The 21,161-nt window shown below is 42.8% G+C and overlaps 1 protein-coding gene across 26 annotated transcripts in view; it reads left to right on the top strand.

Annotated features, from left to right (window-relative positions):
* The window catches only part of NRXN3 (neurexin 3), a 1,185,406-nt gene that overhangs the window by 1,006,482 nt on the left and 157,763 nt on the right, over positions 1 to 21,161 (top strand). For all 26 annotated transcript variants that reach the window (XM_081908656.1, XM_081908654.1, XM_081908650.1 and 23 more), the window contains one exon: positions 20,460 to 20,631. In XM_081908656.1, the coding sequence (XP_081764782.1) occupies positions 20,460 to 20,631 (172 nt within the window). The remainder of the gene's footprint in view (positions 1 to 20,459; positions 20,632 to 21,161) is intronic.

Genomic DNA, 21,161 nt, shown 5'->3' with positions numbered 1-21,161 from the left:
GGGGAGGGGGAGGGATGTGTCATTCTGTTTTTCAAGTGTCCTTCCAGCTATTGATTCTGGTAGTCACTTTAAACCTCCCCCTCAACTGGGATGTGATGGTATGATCTGGTGTGGATAATCAATGCTGACAAGGAGTAGATTGGTCCCAGGTAGCGATTTTTCCTCAACCCCTTTTCATTGTGCTTATGAAAGGGTATGTGGTATTTTGATTGTAGTCCTTAAAAGAATGTATTATAGGACATACATCCTGCCAGTTCTAAGGGTGTATTGGGAATAATGCTTAAGAAAGGATCTCTGGTGTTCTGAAAATTAGATGTCTAAGCCGGCCAGGATGTGGCATATTCCCAGGGGTGAGGAGTGAAAGGGGACAACATTTTTTTGGCTGTTTTTCCTTCTTTGAGTGCATAGCCGGTGCTGACACAATACATAGCACAGAAATCAAAGTGGGTATCCTTGTCTAGCCTGAAGCAAAATTTGTTTATGTCCCCAAAAAAGCAGTAGCCAAATGCATTAAACTTTCAGAAGCTTTCTTGAACAATTCAGTGCTCTTCACTCATCAGATCTGTTTTTTTTTCTGATGGGCAGCAGAAGATGCTGTATGTAGTATGGTTTGGACACAAATGTTTGAACTTTGTTCCTGGCTCAAGCTGCAGGTAATACTAGATGCACTGGTGAGAGTTGCTCATTATAAATATGATCATAGGTTGTAAGAATGGTGCTACTGGTTCAGATCACAGTCCATCTAGTGCACCCATCTGTTTCTGAGTGTAGCCAGCCAGATGCCCATTGGTTATCACAAGCCTCTTCATGTTGCTAGTCCTTTGCATCTTGCATTCATAGACACATGAGTGTTTTGTGAATGGTGAATCAAACTAATCCAGAGGTGTTCTTGGGCTACAGTACCCATAATCTCTGACCGTTGGCCATGCTAGCTGGGAATGATGGGAGTCCCAACAACATCTGGGGGCACCATACAGGCTACCCTTTTTCTAAAAACCACCTACACTGCTGGCAATCACCCAAATGAATTTATAGTACTGATTTCTAAAGGGGAGCTGAAGATCATCACCAACACCACTGCTTTTGCAAGACTAGGCATTCTCCATGAAAGTGGGCTGTGTTTTTGACCACTTGGTGATGATGTAACCAAACAATTTTCAGGAGGCAGGGGATTGCCATTTTAAGAAGAGGTGGTATAGGGTTTTGTTTGTTTGTTTTCTAAAAATGTCACTGCTTCTAGTGGGCTTTCTACTGAGCAGTCTGTTTCTACAAAATCGTCCCTTGGGAACTATACTATGTCACATTGTTCCTAAGATCACTGTTTGCTTAGCAAAGGCACAACGTCATTTCTACTGGGCTGGTTTTTTTTTTAGCTTGCCATGCTTCTGGGCTGCTGTTTGCAGCTCCATCACTGACTGCTTCTATCAGAGGAAAGCACTTTTATTTGAGTAAAATAAATGTATATATGGAACTCTCTGCTGCCTCTTCATGACATGGTAAGCCTCTCCCTACAAATTTTTTTGCTACCCACCCCAAAATTAGGCCTTCATGCAGCACGTATTTCTGGCCCACCCTACTCCCTCAGATCTCTTTTGTGGCTTCCTCTGTCCTCACTGACAACCTCTTTGGGCTACAGGGAGCATCTCCTCATGAGCCACAAAGACTATCCAGCTGTCTCCATTCATTTCCCGGTATGATTCCATTCATTTCCTGGTGCTGCACATATACGCAGTTGTCCTTAGTAGAACCCACGTAAGTAAGGGGATGCCTGCATTTGCATTCTCACACAAGGGAGGGAAGGAGGAAGGATCATTAAAAATAAATAAATCATAGCCTATTCACCTAAATCCATCTGACAGCATCTACATCTAAGGAAAATGTGAAAGGCCATTGTTTGGCTCCATTATAAATCATATGCAAAACTTGTTAAAGAAAGAGCATCCTCTTTAGGATTACACACACCATTTCTGAACATAAGATTTGAGCTGAACATTGATAGGGTTGGGATGAATATTTGGTTGTGATACATTGAGGGGAGGCAGAAATAAGTAGTTTTCTATTGTTCCAGACCCTCCAAGTGTCCCTGTTTTCCGGGGTCATTCCAGATTTAGAGAAACCGTCCGGATTTCTGATTTGATCTTGAAATGTCCCACTTTTCTTTAGGATGTCCCTATTTTCATTGGAGAAATGTTGGAGGGTATGGAGTTATCCAAACCCTGAGCCATCTGAAGGCAATCCTGTATAGGGAAGTTTTTTAAAAAAAATGTTTAATGTTTTATACATGTTGGAAGCCACCCAGAGTAAGATGTCTGGGGTATAAATAGTAAAATTATCATTATGGAATGGGACGCTCCCATTTTCATTGGAGAAATGTTGGAGGGAATGTTGTTCCCCACTCTTGCCACAAAGGTTTAGAGGATATGTTTAGAGGTTTAGAGGATACAGTCCCCTATTTGTGACTCTCCAGAAATCATGCATTTGTGATTTGGCCCCAGATTCCCCCCACAGATGCAGTGTTAGCAAAGTGAACCAAGCCTTTCTCCCTTCTTGGATATAAGTTAAATGCCTCAATGTCACATATCCTAATAACTATAGCTTTCATACGATGTTCAGAAAAGGAAATCTCACAGATTTCTATCTGATAGGATGCCATCCGAAATAAAATTAAACTTTGCCTTATTTCCATTGATTTTCCAAACCTCTAGTTAGCAAGGTCAATGGACTAGGGAGGACATGGTACATCTCCAAGTGAATGATCAGCCTTATCGGCCGTCCCAGCCAAGCAAAGGGCAGCTTAGGATGGAGCACAGCATCCCATCTGCTGCATCCCCGCCAAATTGCAAAGCCAAAGATGCTGCGACCAAGGCACCGAAAGCATATATCCAAGTGCCAAAGGTTAGAGCCACAGTGCCAGAGAGGCAAATAGCAGGCAGCAGTACTGCTTGGCACAGTGAGTGAGGAGGCTCTTTGCATTACTCATGCCATCATGGCAAAAATAGCACAGGAGCAGCTGGTAGGCTGTCAGGCTGATCCTAAGGAATAAACATGAAGAGGCTTCACTTGGTATATTAATCAATAGTTATTTGGATGGAGATCAGGGCCCAGGGAAGGGAAACCAAATAGTAACTCGCTTACCATTAGGCTGTGTGTGTGTGTGTGTGTGTGTGTGTGTGTGTGCTGCATCACTACCCTCCCCAGCTCTTCAAACCTCCATGCAGGAGCTTCCAAGTCCACATGTATTAAATTGTTCAAAACAGAAATGGATTCCAAAGCCTTCATTTTCTTTTGAAACAAAATTGGTGCACATCTCTAGCGTAATCACGGGACAAGACAGACGATCGCCCTGTGACTTTAAGATCATTGTTATGGCATTTATGATTTGTTGGTTTGTTTTTCATGCTGTTTTCCCCTGTTATTTTAATGTATTTTCCCCCCTCTTAGTTTTGAATGTGCCTTAATTTCTTGCGTTTCTGGATTTCTCGCCCACCATTATTTGAGTGGTGTTTTTCATGCATTATGCATATAGATCAAATAAGGCAGGCTTGTTAGAGATGTGAACAACACAAATTTTGTTCTAGGGAAATTTGTATGCCAAGATAAATATTTTTGAGCTTCCTTAGGGTTGACGTGTCGTAGACCAAGAAAAGAGGGTGGGTATGGCAATTCAGCTAAAGTATATTTTTAAGTATGATTTGCTGAGAGACACTTATAGTGCATCTTATACATGTCTAAGCAGAATTAAGTTCCAGTAAGTTCAGTGGGACTTAGTCCCAGCAAATTGTACATGGGATTGCGGTTTAATAGTACAGTTCTGTGCATGCATACTTGACAATATATCCCAAAGAACCTCAAGGAATTTACTGTTGCATAGACATGTCTAGGACCATGCTGTTTGGCTGCAATTTTAGGCACACTGTTGTGGGCTTAAGGCATGCTGAACTCTGCCTGAATTGTTTCTGTATAAAAATAAATAGGATTACAAGGAAAAGATTGGAGTTTTGTATCACCATTAATTCAAAGCCCAACTCAAACCCAATGTATTGGTGATGACTTCAGTGGGAGCATCATTGTGACCCCCTGTCAGTCCTCAAGATCCCTTACATATTTGTGGTTGTAATAAAGGCATTTGTATCAGTTGTTGCTGCCATGTCTCCTTCGCTCTCTGGCAGGAACACTGGAAAATATACCGTATTTTGTGCTCTATAAGACTCACTTTTTCCCTTCTAAAAAGTAAGGGGAAATGTGTGTGTGTGTTATGGAGCGAATGCAGGCTGTGCAGCTATCACAGAAGCCAGAACACCAAGAGGGATTGCTGCTTTCACTGAGCAGTGATCCCTCTTGCTGTTCTGGCTTCTGAGATTCAGAATATTTTTTTTCTTGTTTTCCTCCTCCCAAAACTAAGTGCGTCTTGTGGTCTGGTGCGTCTTATAGAGCAAAAAATACGGTAGTTTTCCTAGATGCCTGACAGGCAGATGCCCTGGAGAAATCTTATTGTCCAGAGTCCTTGGTACCAAGAACACTGCAATAGTACTGGCGTAGGAAAGAACTCCTTCTCTCTCTGCTGTTGCTACTGCTATTGCCACGGCAGCAACCAAGGCGATGAGTGTGTGAGGAGTTATTCTTCTTTAGCTTGCATTGCAATCCAGTCCAAGAAGAACTAGGGGGTGGGCAGTTTGGACTTCAAGCCTGCTTTAAAGGCAGGGCAAATTTGAATTCCAAAGTGATTACAAAGTTTGATGGCATCACTAGGCAAAAGACTTCCAAGAAAAGCCAAAAGGTTTCAAGACTAATGGAATTTCTTGGAGTCGTGCACTCCTGTATCCTGAGGAAGATGTAATCGGCAACCCCACACATCACCCTAATTTGTTAGTCCATTGGTGTGACAGGTTTTCATCCAGACCCAGTGATCAGGCAATGGAGGATGAAGGCATTGTAAGTATAAGTATAAGCAAAAGAAAAAAACATTGCACCTTTTTGCCATTATATTTTCTGTCTCTGCAAAAGGCAGAGCATTTTGACTCACCACAGCAGAAACGCCTGTGCCTTTCCGTGCACAACATAGGGACACTTGTCTTAAAAGATTGCCACATACTCTGGAGCCTTGGGGGGGAAATGTAATTTTGGAAGGAATGACAGGATCATTGTTGCCATTTCAGAACTGTAATCAATAGTCCCTCATCCCTAAAATGTCATACAACTTGCTCAGGAACTTTCTACACCCTTACTTCTTTTGTCTGGTAACATTTTCTGCTTCCTGGACATAATACAGAGGATGAAATGGAATATATACTAACTCCAAACCATTTCATCCTTGCCAGCCACACACAACATATTCATATTCTTCCTTAGTTTTCCTTGAGTTGGGCAGGCATGTGGGAATATATGCACAATTGACTTTCCAAGTCAGGTAACTTGTCCAGGACTGGTATAGCCCCTGCGTGGATTTGCTTCACTAGATGTGGCTCATCCATCCATCAGAGATTTGATGCAAGGCAGAGATTACATTACAGAAGGGGTGTGTGTGTGTGTGGATGGATAAGCTTTAAGCAATACCTTCTGTAGTTCTGAAAACAATTTTTTAAAAAAACGATTGCATGAAAGTCCAAGGCGATGCACATCCTCAGGGAAACCTGCTATGAATAACGATGGCCTTTATTCTAATGCTGCGTGCTCTGCATGTATGGCACAGGAGCAAAAGGTAATAACCAAATGTGCATTCCCCTTCCATAGCAGATAAAATGTCCACCCAACCCAGTATCCTGTCCTTTGCGGTGCTGAAAAGACATGTTAAAGGACTGAACTTTCATGATTAGACAGTGTTTTACTTAGCAGGTCAAGATGGGAAATTGAAGGAGTGGTTTACAAGGATCTTAGGGGGACACATAAGGAGCCACCCCCCTTTTGTTCTTCCAGCAATCATTTGGGGCAGGTTAGGCTCCGTTGCAAAAGTGATTCCTGGTTTGGTTCATGACGTTCCTCTTATGCTGAAGCATCATAGCCCTGTCCGTGTTTCTGGAGTACTCAGAGTGTTGAGCCAGAGTGAGGCTGCAGTTCTCAAAAGAACATTAGAAAAGTCCTGCTGGGTCAGACCAAGTGCCTATTTAGTTCAGCATCCTGATCTTGCTGTGGTGAACCAGAAGTCTATAGGAAGCCTGCAAGCAGAACCTGAGGGCAAAGGTGCTCTCCCCCACCTGCAGTTCTCAACAAGTGGTATTCAGGGGCATACTGCCACTCATTCTGGAGTACTGTATTAGTAGAGTCATCATGGCTGCTGCATTTTTTTTATTAGTAGTATGTTTTATATATCAGCTTTCCTCCAAGGAGCTCAAGGTGGCATACATGGCTCTCCCCATCCAACACATCCTAACCTCTAAGCTAATAGCCATTGATAACCTTATCCTCCGTGTTTTAAAACTGTCCAAGGTGACAGCCATCACTACATCATGTGGCAGTGAGTTCCATAGAGTAACTTCCTTTTGCTTGTTCCGTTTGCCCCAACCAGAGCCGTAAACAGTGTTCCAAGTGCGACCTCACCATTGATTTGTATAAAGGCATTATGATATTGGCAGCTTGTTTTTAATCATGTTCCTAAGGACCCCTAACTTGGAAGTGTGCCTTTTTCTCAGCTGCCACATATTGACATTTTTATCAAGCTACCCTCCACTACCTCAGGCTTTCTTTCCTGATCAGTCACTGCTAGTTCAGTCCCCAAGCTGAATTACAGTGCAGCAGCACTTTTCCCACCTGCAATTCCCAGCATCGGGAATTCAGGAGCATACTAGCTCCAATGGGGGAGGTAGGACATCGCCATTGGGGCTGGCAGGCATTGACTGAATGCTATTTTAAAAAACCCTGTCTGTCACAGCTACAGGGACTGGCTGGAAAGTTGGTGACTCTACTCCTTATGCACAAGGGGGCTTGTGAAGAAGGTGCAGCAGAGACTGTACTTTTTGAGAATTCTAAGGAAAAACCAAATTCCGCAGAAACTGCTGCTTGCCTTCTATCACTGTGCCATTGAGAGCGTGCTCACTTATGGTTTATGTGTGTGGTATGGAAGCTGTACTACCCAGGACAGGATGGGGTTGTGCAGAGTTGTTAAGGCAGCAGAGAGCATTGTTGGCTGCCCACTCTCCACCTTAGAGCAGATCATGCCACAAGGTGCCATAGGAAGGCACTGGACATAGTAAAAGATCCATCGCATCCTGGTCACTGTCTCTTCGAGCTCTTGCTGTCGGGACGGAGATACAGGACGATGAAGACAAGAACGAGCCGTCTTAAGAACAGCTTCTTCTCCAGAGCGATCTCAGCCCTGAATGGGAAGCCTGGACTTTGAAAGTCATCTAATCTTCCTTGCTGTATTATACTGTATTGTTTTAATTAGTGTTTTTATAGTTGTTTTGATTTTGTGTGGAGTGCCCTACCTGGGTGGATGGAGCAGCCAAGTAATTTCGTTGTCCCCGAGGGGGCAATGACAATAAATATATTATTATTATTATTATTATTATTATTATTATTATTATTATTATTAATTTATTTCCTTTCCTGAATCACTGAGACACTTCTTTGATGCAGCCTCTTTCCTGTAGCCGGTGAGCAAAGAGTTATAAATGGCTCCTATTCACCTGCTGCACTTTGCAGCTGCACTTTGACATCACTCCAGACTTGACTTCGCTTGGATTGCTTTCCAGTGACCAGTTTCTGTTTCTCTTTTCTGGGGCTTTGTTTGGTGCAGCCAAACAAGCTCTCTCCTCGCCACCATTTTGACAGCTCAAGCATAACAAACAGCTACTTTGCTCTTCCTCCAATTACTTTGTGAGATAACCTTTCCGTCTCCCCTACGGATTTGTTCAGCGTTATTGCTGTATTTAAAAAAACAACAACAACAACAAAAAACAAGCTGTGTTTTCTGATCTATTTTCTGGTTCACTTCTCAGTCTATACCAAAGATTGTTCCATTTTATTTTTCTTTGCACTCCAGGTTAACATTTGCTAAAGAGAAAAGCTAATAGGCATTCCGTTTGATTAGGTCATGGCTGCCGACACTTTAAAAATCAGCTGAAGAGGGCTTTGAATCTCAGGCAGCTGCGTGTTTGAGCCAACGAGCCTGCTCCTTATTCCCAGGCAGTGCTTCAGGACAAGGGCGAGCTTGCAGGAGCATCTCCAGCCGTTAATGAGAGCTCTTAAACCAGCCCTTTGAAAAGCCCTCGAGGCCCAAGCAGGACCTCCTTCCCACTTCCTCATTATGGCAGCCTCCACCCCCCTCACCCCCACCCCGTTCCCTCTGCAGCCCTTGGAAAGATAGCATTTATTTGACAGGGCGGCAGAAGCAACACAATGTGGGCTGTGTTATAGGCAAAGTGGGTTTTTAGTTACCCAGGTGAGAAAGAACGTGTCGGGACTTCAAAAGGTTTACTCTGGCAGTACAGTTTCAGGACCCCAGGGTGGTTGGTGCTGCCTGGGGGCAGCCAGATTTGCAGGGGGGGGGGCAAAGTTCCTGTAAATGACAGTTAAGCAAATCCACAGCGTTATCTTCCATGCATGAGTCCAAACTGTCTGTGGAGAGCCTTCAGAACTGTGTTGTGTCTGTCGTACCTCGGGTTACATATGTTTCAGGTTACAGACTCTGCTAACCCAGAAATAGTGCTTCAGGTCAAGAACTTTGCTTCAGGATAAGAACAGAAATAGTGCTCTGGCGGCGCGGCGGCAGCAGGAGGCCCATTAGCTAAAGTGGTGCTTCAGGTTAAGAACAGTTTCAGGTTAAGAATGGACCTCCGGAACGAATTAAGTACTTAACCTGAGGTACCACTGTACTTGCAGAACCAATGGCATAAGGACAGTGAACATACATCCAGGGAGACTGAATTGTGCACTCTTGATAAAGAGGAAAGCTTGATTTCTGTTATTTTAGTCCACCGGAGCTCTTCTGCTAAGTAGGTAATGAGGAGGATTGGCGGGGTTGGCTATTGTGAGATCATCCAAACAAACAGGTTTTCCCCACCTGGGCAGCACACTAGAAAGAAGATGTGAATTGGCTTCAGGTTTCAAGAGGTGCAGTTACTGCTGCCACACATCCTGACACTATTATTTTCTTTTTAAAAAATAAGTGGGCACTGCCTTAGGCATACATCTTGCAAACGTGGCAGTAGAGCAGAGGTTCAGTGCCTGTTCTCCTAACTACAGGTGTACATCACTGGTGAAAGGCCATAGCTTAGTGGTAGCACATGGCACATGGCCCTAGATTCGATCCCTGGCATCTGTAGGATCCTGGAGAGATACTGCCTGTCACTGTAGACTAGTAGGACATGTGGAATTTTTCAACTTGCAAATTCCAAAAATGAGGAGTGCTAAAAAGTTGTAACATAACTTGGGGGAAAGTATTTTGCTTAAATTAATATAACTTAGTTTTGCTTGGAAAAGCAACATGTGCGTAAAATTGCATAGAAATCATTAAAAATGACTGCCAAGTACTTGCAGTTTGAAAACATACCAGTGCGAATAGATAAATAAGCACCGCTGCAGTGGGAAGGTAAATGGCATTTCAGTGAGCTCTGGCACTCATCATGATGACAGAAGCGGTTTAGTCCTGCTGGCCACATGACCCAGAAAGCTGTCTGCTGACAAACGCCAGCTCCCTCAGCCTGAAAGCGGAGGTGTGCACCACACCCCATAGTCCAATTCAACTGGACTTATCCATCCATGGGTCCTTTACGTTTACCTTTTGCTAGTTATATTATAGTTAGTTAGTTAGTTAGTTAGTTAGTTAGTTAGTTAGTTAAATTAGTTTATAAATCACTCATTACCTGGCATTTTCAGAAGGTAAAATCAAAATTCTTTGGTTTTTCAAAAGCAGTTTAGGTGCTTTTTCATTAAACATAGACTTATCAAGCTAAATGTCGTCCAATCACAAATATAATAGCAGTTTTGAATTCGTCACACCCAAGAACATATTTTTAAGACCCGCCCTCACTGAAAAACTTTGCAAAAAATGACAAAAAAAACCCTAGTAGACCAACCTACTGCTATCCAGATATTTTAGACTACAACTCCCCTCGTCTCTGTCCATTGGCCATGTTGCCTGGTGCTGATTGGATTTGTAGTCCAGTAACAACTGGAGGGCATCAGATTGGGGAAGATGGGTATGGACCTGGATGGACCAATGGTCCAACTCAGTATAGGGCAACTTCCTATGTTACTAAGTGAGAACGAGCAGGAGAAACTATGTCCATCTGCGATGCTGGCTGTACTGGCGGAAGCATTCCAGTCCTTCTGTCCAAACCTCTAGCTGTGTTCTTCTGGCTGCTTCAGCCTCCTGCCCAAGTGGAAGATGTCACACTTCGTGGAAGGGCATAACAACCAGTAGCTTTACAACTTCACTCCAACCTGAAGACCAGGCTGCCTAATAGGAAGACTTTCCTCACCTTCAGAGGGGAAGGGACAGAAACAGTCCATGAAACTATGAAGAAACAGTTAAATAAATGGTTTAGATAGAAGCAAAGTTCTTGTTTTGTGCTGCTATAACCTTAAGAGGCATCACAGACAGGCAGTAAGGTGATCATTCTCTGAAATTCTTCCTTTTGTTAACTAAATTACAGGCTATCTAGTGGGCAGGGATGGCAGATGAGCATGGCAGATAAGCAATGTTACCTAAGCGCCAAGTGATATGTAGACACTTTGCTTTCATTCGCTGACATGGTATCATTTGTCATTCATGCCATGTGATGAATATAAATGTCCACAGGGTCCAGCAAGCCAACAGTGCACCCCGGCCACCTTGCTACCTTGTCATCGGAGCACAGGTATATAAATCACCATGTTCAAAATGCTAAGGATTCATGAGTTTATATTGGCAAATGTCCACTGTGTGTGTGTATTGCAAGCCAGGGGATGGGGATGCTGTGGCAGAATTCAGTAGTGAGTGTAGCATTTGAGACCACAGACTCATACTGAGCCCGTGGGCAGGCGAGGACTTTATGGGCTCCTTGGTTCAGATTCCAGACATCCAGACCAGGCTGTCTGCCTCTTGTCCTTAACTGTGTCTCTTAGCCAGTGGCTACTTCCTGCATGTTCCCCTGCTGACACCCACCTGTTCCCTTACGACATCCATCTCCTAATGATATCTCAGCATTGATTGCAATGGGACTGGTGTGTGTGTCTGTGTGTGTACTTGCATGCACACACACGGAGGCGCGTTGCTCCCAGTGAAGCTGTGTTGTTTTGATTTTCACTTATCTTGTGTCACTAGATTACATGATTTTGAATATTCTGTCATTAATCCCATGTTTGTCCTGAGAAAATCTAAACTCATGTACAAAGGGAGAAAAGTTTTGAGCCACCTTGAGTGTTTTGTGTTTCAAGATTCACTGCATGATTCAGGGTTCCACAGCAGTCATGAGTGGTCTTAGTATCCATTCTTATTATTCATAACATAATAAATCATCATCATCATCATCTCACCAAATAGCCACTGATCACACTGGATATGCCTTTGTGAGCTGCATTCATGCTCTTGCCACAGACGCAGCTCCCCAGCATTCAACTTCTCACGTGGAAGCTGGGTTAAGCCACATCTCACCCACCAGCTGCTCTAATCTCTCACCTGGGAGCAATCCCATCCACAACCAAACGCCCTTGCCATCATCGCTCCCCAAAGGGCTCACTTGGACTTGATGCCTCCCTCTTGGGACCCCTTCTGTGTAATGGAAATAATAACGATTGCATATCGCATGAGAATGTTAGAAGTTATTATATGGTGAAAAATCACCAAAGCACTCCATGGGTGAGAGCACCATTATCATTAGCAATTACAACTCATTACCCTTTCTCAGCATAGCAAAGCTTGGGAAATCAAATCTAGGAGTTTTATAATAAGATGCAGGTTATTAATTAGCATTCATATGTAAAAAGCAGATTCTGCAAAATGAATCTTAAAAATTTAAACTGTGATTCAATGTATGTATGTGTAAAAAGAAAGAAAGAAGTAAAACCCTGCAAAGTATTTCCTGTGATATCTTTAGTAACCTGCCTGAACAGCACAATCCTAACTATGTCTACTCAGAAGTAAGTCCTATTGAATGCAAAAAGGTTTTACTCACAGGTAGCAGAGTCAGGACTGCAGTCTCAATACTTTCCCCCAGGACCAGGAAAAAAATATGCTACTCTTCTCTTCTTTGATCTTAGATGCCCAAATACTGAAGAAGAGTCACCCTGCAAGTCCTAATCCTAGACATGAGGCCTAAACAGCTACAGGAAAAGCACGTTTCTGGAGACTGTGAACTTTTGATCGCAGCTGTAAGGGGATCTGGAATAGAACCATGGATGTGGGGAAGATTATTTATCCCCTTTCCTTGCTGAAGGCCCAGTCCAGATTCTGCCTTCCACTGCCATCTCTGAGACTAGAATTGGGAGGAAATTTCCCACGGACATCCACTATGTATAATGCTAAATGGCAATGCTAAAATTGGAGCTATTTTCTTCCAAATGTTGTTTGTGAGGATGTATATGTGTGCTTTTTATATTTGAATACCTTTGAATGCATGAACGCACACAATATAATCTTTCTGGTGCTTGAGTGGTACGGCAAATCTAAATCTAACCCCCCCCCCCTTTGACCTCTGCATTTGTTGCATTTCCCCCATCAGAAAAAAGTACCCAAGCTCTTAGGCCAACAGCTGTGATAGGGAAAGAAAGAAAGAAAGAAAGAAAGAAAGAAAGAAAGAAAGAAAGAAAGAAAGAAAGAAAGAAAAAATCAGATATAGCATTTATGTGTGGCATATTCAGTAAGTGCTTGACCCCAGCCAGCCTCACCAGATGCAAGCTGCTCCAAATTTCAACAGAAATAATGGATGCTGAACAACAGTACTTTTGTGCTGCCCTTGTGGGCAATATAGACCTCATCTTTGACGATCAGGGATTGAGCTGGTGCCTGTAGAGCACAGGAAATAGGCAGAGGCTGAGGAGATGAACTGTGCTTTCCAATTCTCTTTGCGGTGTTTCTGAGCTCCCTCCTCCTCCTTCCCCACACCTGTGCTCCTGCTTGGCACAGTGTTGCCATTCCTGTCCTTCACTTGCATAGGATGGGACTGAAAAGGAGTCAGAGCCATTCATCACCCTTCTCTCTTCTCTCTCTTTGCATTTCACGCCACTGACCTGATCCCCTCTTAAATGAGCTCTTCCAGTCAACTAGGCAGGCAGGACAATTTGACAAGCTGAGGTTAGAGCATGTGGTGAGCTGTATTCGACTCACATCAGACCAAGGTCAAAGAAAGGAAAGGCCACCTTTTGTCTCTGACTCTTTGATAAATGCCCAACCTTCAAATATTCAAGCTCCATCAATACGGCATGTGTGAGTAGCTTTTTCTGCTCAGATGTAGCACGTTGGACCAAAGTATGAAATGATTTTTTTTCCAGGTCTGCATAAAATATGTACTTGTTCCTCCTTCCCTCCCTCCCTGAATGTTACAATCAGAATATTAGGAGCAATCCTCTCTTATTTAAAAGTATTGAAGAAAGGTGTTTGGGCGGAGGTTGTTTCTGAAGTTTTCTGATGAAAATGGCATGACTTCAAGGTTGCTTATAAAGCATCAGTTCTATTTACGTGCTGTTTTATAAGGAAAAAAGTTATTGTACCTCATCATTAGTCTGAGGCAGCCTACTACAACCAATTAGAAAGGCAATGAAAAGCAAATCAGATATCTAATTGTTATGACAGCCGTGGTGTCAGCTTCCAAATGCTCATGCAGACAAATGTTTTGCTTTTGATGTCAGATGATTTTTCATGGAAACCCTGCTGTTGAACTTAGCATAGACTGGCTTTTGAGTGCAAGCTGGGTATTGGAGTAGTCTCTGAAATGCTTAGGCCAAAGATTGGCGCAGCATTTTAGACTAGAAACAAGGGAGTAATCCAGCAGTGGACCATAGATCATTTCTTGAACAATTCACCAAAAAACAAGCAGCAAAGTAAATGCACTTTCAAACTAATTACAACCTGAAAGAATCTGTACTAAATTACAGTTTGCCTGAGTGGAATAATGGTGGTGAAATTTCTTAAATGAATGTTGGATTTCTCAGAGACTGATCATGTGCTGCTTAAGCTGAGGATTTTGATTTTGCAATGTTTGAAAGACAATTTAATATATATATTATATTATTATGAACTAAGGATGGGGTGAAAATGCAACTGTGTTCGACATACAAATATTAGAAGCAGAACCAGCATGCTTGGGGACACTTGTGACTGGGTTGTGTGAATAATTAAAGCTAGCACACAGCTACACCTAAACACCTGAGGAGGACTTGCACTGATTCTCAAAGTGGACCTCAGAGATCATTTTTTGTACTATTTATTTATATTTACTAGCACATGGGTGACTATATAACCACACACATATCCATATTAAAATCATATCAAATTCCTCGCATACTGTTCCAGAACTCCCAACATTCAAAGGGCTGGGTAAATAAATATGCTTTCAATGCATATTCCATGGGAAGGAGGTATGTGTGAGAGAGAGGGAGGCAGGAGCGGGGAGAGGATTGACAATTGATCTGTTTGGTGTGCTGAAATGAGTTGCTTATATGCCATGATAGTTTCGTATAGCTGTATTTTCCTTCTTAAATCATTCTCTGCAATTGCCTGACCATTTTTCTTGATTTTTCTTGGAACCCCCCTGGTTTGTCGATATCTGTCTGGTAATGAAATGTCCAGCAGTGAAAGCAGCATCCCAGCTGCGGTCCTGATGAACCACACTGAGAAGCTATTACACATCTTTCCCCCGCTATATATTACTTTGCAGTATGCATTATATAATTATGCCACCAGTTCCATAACTAAATGAATTGCTTTAGGAAAGAGGGCTGGAAATAGTTTCAGCCCAACATGCAGCTTCCAAAAGCAAATTCCAATTGATTAATGCTGTCAAAAGCCACTTGCCCCTTCACCCTCTTTATGCTGCAGTATTGCAGCTAATTGACCTCTGACAATATGATAGACCTGTTTATCCATCTCCTCTGGCACTAGATGGTCCGTCCTTATAGGATTTCTCCCAGAGCCAAGTGTAATTCTCACTCACACAGAGACTATATGCCAAGACAGACAGCTCTGGTTAGGGTGCATTCTGCAGATCCACTGCCATCACATTTCAGAGGGCAGAGGAGGGCAACCAAGATGATCAAGGGTCTGGAAACCAAGACTTATGAGGAGTGGTTGAAAGAGCTAGGTATGCTTAGCCTGGAAAAGAGGAGACTGAAAAGAGATATGATAGCCATCTTCAAATATCTGAAGGGCTGTCACATGGAAGATGGAGCAAGCCTGTTTTCTCCTGCTCTGGAGGTTAGGACATAAACCAATGGCTTCAAGTTATAAGAAAGGAGATTCCAACTAAACATCAGGAGGAATTTTCTGACAGTAAGAGCTGTTCGCCAGTGAAACAGACTCCCTTGGGAGGTGGTGGACTCTGTCTCCTCGGAGGTCTTTAAGCAGAGGTTGGATGGCATTTGTCCTGGATGCTTTCGTTGAGATTCCTGTATTGTAGGGGGTTGGACTTGATGACTCTTGGAAGTCCCTATTAGTCTATGATTTCACAAACATGCAGCAACTGGGATGACCAGCTTGATTGAGATGATTAACAATTAAAAGCTTTATGTGGCGCCTTCCACACTGTCTGCAAGTTTAAGCCTGGCTGTGTTTTAGGCAACAGCCAGTTCATCTGCTGCCATCTTTAATTGCCAGAAATCAATGGGTGTTATTTACAGTCTCCCCAAAGACATTTTGAGATAGGTCATATTTTCTTCAGCTGAGCAAGTTTCCCATTCTTTAGGTGCTTCCAAGTCTTTGTCTCATTGGAATGGCCGTTTTGGTTGCCGGTTAGTTTTCGGTGCAATTCAAGGTGCTCACATTGGTGTTGAAAGCCCTATATGACTCAGGCCTCAAAAAGCTACAGACCCCTTGGGTATTAAGCCTCCTTTGCTACAGACCCCTTGCCTCCTTCGCTACAGACCCCTTGGGTATTAAGAACTGCAGAGGTGGCCCTATTGGTTGTCATTGAGATATTGGGTATCCAAATAACTCAATAAGAGGAATGAATGCCTTTTTGGTTTCTGGCAGCAGGGAGTTCCACAAATCAACAGTGCACCAGTTTTGTGTGACTTTGTCTAATCTCCCCACAAACAAATCAGGATGAATGCTCAACAATCAGATTGTCTGGAAACACCGTTAACTCATGGAAGAGGAGAACCTTTATTTTCATAAGTAACGTTTTAAAGTTATTTATTACTGGAGGGTTGCAGCCTAGGGTTGTGATGTGTCCAGAAATGGCCAGACTTGTCCTTTTTTGAAGGTCCTACATGCCCATCCAGGGGAATTTTACATTTTCAAGCAAATGCCCTGTATTTTATGCATGGGTGGCTCTGGTTCTGGCTTGGACGCTTTTTGTGATTGGATTTTTACCTCTTGAAATATGGCAACCCTAGCGCCAAACATTGGGGGGGGGGGGGAGAGAGGAAAGGAAACTGCTTCCCCACCTTCCTTTTCTCCCCTGTCTTTCTCCTGGTCATCAGAAGAGGGGTGATGCAGTGGGGGATCCCCTGTTCCCCACCTCCCCAGCCCCTGCATGAATTGCTGTACCTGTAATTCATGTTAAGAGATCAATGCGTGCCATTGATTAACATTATAAACAATGCCAGTTCAAATTGCTTATGAAGCTCTCACCACCGTATCCCAGCGAGAGCATGACTTCTGGCTTGCTGAAAGACGTGACACCCTCCACCTTCTTTCTTGAAAATGGGAAATAGTAAGAAGACATCTCTCACAAACGGAGCTTTAGCCAGCTGTTTGAAAACAGCTGTTTTTATCCTCTCGTGGTGTAACCATCAGTGCATTTGTGCATGCCTTCCCCTGCCAAAGTTTACAAACTTGCAGTGCAGTTATGCTGATGGAGAATAAATACAGCATGCAGAAGTTTCCTCAGAAGAATGTGATTGGCCAATAAATGACAACTGAGATTTTCTTCATGTCTGAGATGCAGACAACCAAGCTGTTCACTCAGCTTCTGCTTTCGGAAGTGTTTTAAGAGACTTGAAGCAAAGGGTTTCGCAGCTGTTCTAGGATCTGAACGGAATCCGGGTGCTGGGTCTACCATTTTACTCTATTTACAAGCAATAATATTTGCCAGGAGTTCACTCCTGGTGGTATATTTGCTCTGTTGGTTGTTTACATCCCCCCAGAAAAACAGGATAATAATCGTCAGTAATCATTAGGGGGTCATAAAAATATGGTTTGTTAGGCTTGTAACAGGGGTGACAACTTGAATAAAATATTGCGGAGACTCAAGTAAGCCCTGTCCTGTATGGACACTATTTGAATGGCAGTGCCCATCAACTGGGGGAGAGGGGGCTCAACTATTTTATGGGGGGGCTGAAGACTCCTCAGCCCCTAGGTGTTAGCTGCTATGGTTTGTAATTACATATACAAGCTATTGGAAGCAGGAGAGAAGGGAGGGACAGGGGGAAAGTTGGTACAATTGCATTTGGTGTTTTAAGATATCACCAAGTGACTAGCACAGAATTCACCTGTAATGATTGCTTATTCATCTCTCTCTCATAATTCTCTACAGCAGTGGTTTTCAACCAGTGTGCCGTGACACCCTGGGGTGCCTTGAATGGTGTTCAGAGGTGCCGCAGGCAACATTAGCCTCTGTCCCTCTTTCCTTCCTTCCCTCCTCTGATGCCCTCTCATGTGTCTCTGCCTGTCAAAGGCTTGCACAGCTGTTTATGGCAGCAGCCCTGGCTATAAGCTGCACAGGCGAATGGTATCTCTGGGAGGCACCCCTCTTTGGGCAGGGGGGCAGCTCAGAGACCAGGGACAGCAGCAACAGCAGCTGCCCAGAGGACTCCCAAAGAGAGAACACTGGGGGAACACACCACAAGGGAAGGTGTTGGAAAAAGGGTGAGAGGTTGCCAGCTTTGCAGGCGAGGGGTGACATAACTGGGCTCCTGAGCCCCACAGGGGTGCTGCAGAAAGAATGTAGTTGGTCAAGTGAGCCGTGGACTCAAAATAGTTGAAAACCTCTGCTCTGCAGAGATCTACTCACAAGCTTCTGTGATCTCTGATCTAAGATTTTGAAGTTACTTCCATCTACAGTTGGAAACCTATTTCTGGGGTAATGGTGCACAGCCTATTCTGGCTCTTCATGTTAGATGTGGCCACCATGCATTGAGCCAGCCTTTGGCTGATAGCAATCTAGCTGCCTTGTCACGTCAGTGGTCCATACTTCAGGATCTCAGGCAGAGTCTTAGCACCTGGTCCTTGATCCTTTTAACTGGAGATGTTAGATGCAGAATCTGAGACCTTCTGCATGTGCCCTGCGACTAAGCTAAGGGTCCTTATATGAGTCAGCAAATAACAAACACACTTTACCCTATCCTTTCTGGTGTAGTTCAAGGCTTCTGCTGTAAGTCTCTACAGCACAGTGTAACTTCGACAATGTGCCAATTGGGCATCAGCAGGGGCAGTTGGATTCACTCATAGGAAGCTAGCAACTCTATCTTTTCTGTCCTTACATGTTCAGGTTTCCTTTTGTTGGCACTCATGTAAGTCATTCCGGCTCTCACAGTTGGCTGTTGCAACATTGCAGTTCAGTTTGCTATTATTCTCTTTGATGCTTGGAGACTTATGTATGGCAGAAGGAACTGTGGGCTGGGACCAAGCCCAGCTTGTTTGAGATTGTGAAGCAGATGTTCATTTCCATGTAAAATCTTATATTCAGGCGATATTTGTTTTCAATCTCAAGTTAAAACAATAGCAATTATGCAAATGACTTGGTTCTAAGTTAATTTGATGCAGCTCCAACTCTACCATGGCTTATCTCAAGTCTGCTCAAGTTGTGACACACTATGTCAAAGGCACCTTGTATTTGCACTCACTGAATCCTCATTTTTTACTTTCTGAAGCAGTCGACCAAAACAGTTTTTTGAGTCTCTGGAGATTTGCTGGATTGATCTACTGCTGGTATAGCCAAGATGGCACATTCAGATGCTGTTAGCCTTCAACTCCCATCAGTACCAGCCAGTGTGGCCAATGTTCAGGGAGAGTTGTAGTCCAGCAATATCTGGAAGGCACCCAGTTGCCTATCACCGCTCTAGCATTTGATTTAATTGTTTAATTGCATGTCATGTGGCAATATGGGCTAGAGCGCATTTCAGACCTGTTTTTATCTTTCCACTGCTTAATGGCAGCTTCTTTCTATGATCTCATTCAGATGTAATGGGAGAGCATGATCCCTTGATCTGAGAATATACTGTAGCAAATCTCAGGCTTATAAGTGCCCCCTCTTCTTCTTATATTCTTTGTATGGGAAGGAGGGAAGTTTAAAGCTGCTGTTTGTGGTTTGGAACAATCAACAGTTTAGTATTAGGACCAAATATAGGAAACTGTGGTTTGTTCAAATCAAAGTTAAGATATAGATTTATAAGTATCTGTGGTTTGAAGAAATTAGAATTTCCTGAATTTGGGCATACCAGGAAACAGCAGTTTGTTCCAAATGGCAAATGGGAGGTTTAAACTTCCTACTTTTGAAGATGAAGTGGAAGTACACACTTTTATAATTGGAAACTATGGTCTGATATTAGTTTTATGTGTCAACACACCTGCTGTGTGTATGTAGAAATGGTTTAGATATGCTATTATTATTGTATTATTTGATTTTCTTTACAATACATGTTAGTAGTATTGCTGACATATTGCCACAATTTTCCTTTCTGTACAGAATGGAAGCAAAGCAGTTACAGCAATAAAAGTACTATACTTGGACGTCCCGTCAGTTAAATTTTATTTGTTTGCTTGTTTTATTTATAACAATATGTATATACTGTTGTATCATAAAAAATATATCACAGCAGTTTACCACAGTATAAAAACCAAACAATAAAATCATGAAAAGTTAAAAACAAGTCAAAAATGAAAATAAACAAAACCAAAAATGAACATCAATAGACCATTCTGGATGATGTACTCTTAACTCCCTGCATAGGCCTAGCAGAACAGAATCTTTTTTCAGCAGGCATTTAAATGTTGCCACAGAAGGCGCCTGCTGAATCTCAGGGTGTTCCACAGGACTGGGCCGATGACACTAAAGGTCCAGTTTCTCTGTGAGATACCATACATAAAGTTTCCATCTCTCGCTTTAGAAACATAAAGGGATTAATTTCTAGCTCAACACCAGGATCCTAGTATGGATAACGACAATTTTACTCAACTGGAGAAGCTGTCCTTTTTCAAATATGTTGTTCTCATGACACACATTGCCTGTGTATGAACTAGTGATGCCCAGTTAATGAAGCTCTTCCCTAAATACATATAATGGGTCCATTATTCAGTGGACCAGCTTTCTATGTCATAGTGGGATCTGAATCCAAAAGGTTTTTAAAAAAAATTATTATTATCCTCTCTGTTCTTTTCTTCATAGGAACAAGGCAAGATTGGTGTAGTTTTCAACATCGGAACAGTAGATATCTCGATCAAAGAAGAAAGCACCCCAGTCAATGATGGCAAATATCACGTCGTACGCTTTACCCGAAATGGTGGCAATGCTACTCTTCAGGTAGATGGTTGGCCAGTGAATGAACACTATCCTTCAGGTAAATGTCTAACTGAGAAATCTTTCTCTCTCATTCTCTCTTAAGGTATTAACCTTGGGCCTTAATACAGGAGCCGCACAGTATATTGGTGCACAGCGTACAAATATTAACAGCTCCACCTGGAGGAACAAAGAGCTGAACAAAATTTCTCTCAGTTTGTAAAAGCTGAAATAATCAGATCGTGTTCACCACGTTGGGTATAAGGTGTTTTGCGGAACATCTGTGTTTTAAGGAGTGGCACACATATGAAGTGCATGTAATGTGTCAAAAAAAACAACAACATACACATGTCAAATGATGGAACCTCTGAATATAATCTGATTCTGCAGAGACAAAGGAACAAAAGTAGCTCTACCCAGTGCTTTTTTTCTAAAAAAAATGTTTAGGGATACTCCCATTTTCCTACTCATATTGAAATACTGCCCTTCAATGAGGCCAAACTTAGATTCACAAAATGTTTAGGGGTATGTGTACCCCTGCGTACCCCCAGAAAAAAGCATTGGCTCTACTCATAATCTGTATTCTCTGGA

The sequence above is a fragment of the Podarcis melisellensis genome (genome assembly GCF_964234715.1).
Source record: "Podarcis melisellensis genome assembly, chromosome: 1".
In the NCBI taxonomy this organism is placed as follows: Eukaryota; Metazoa; Chordata; class Lepidosauria; order Squamata; family Lacertidae; genus Podarcis; species Podarcis melisellensis.
The sequence above is the reverse complement of the archived record's forward strand: the minus strand, read 5'-3'. Positions and strand labels throughout refer to the sequence as shown.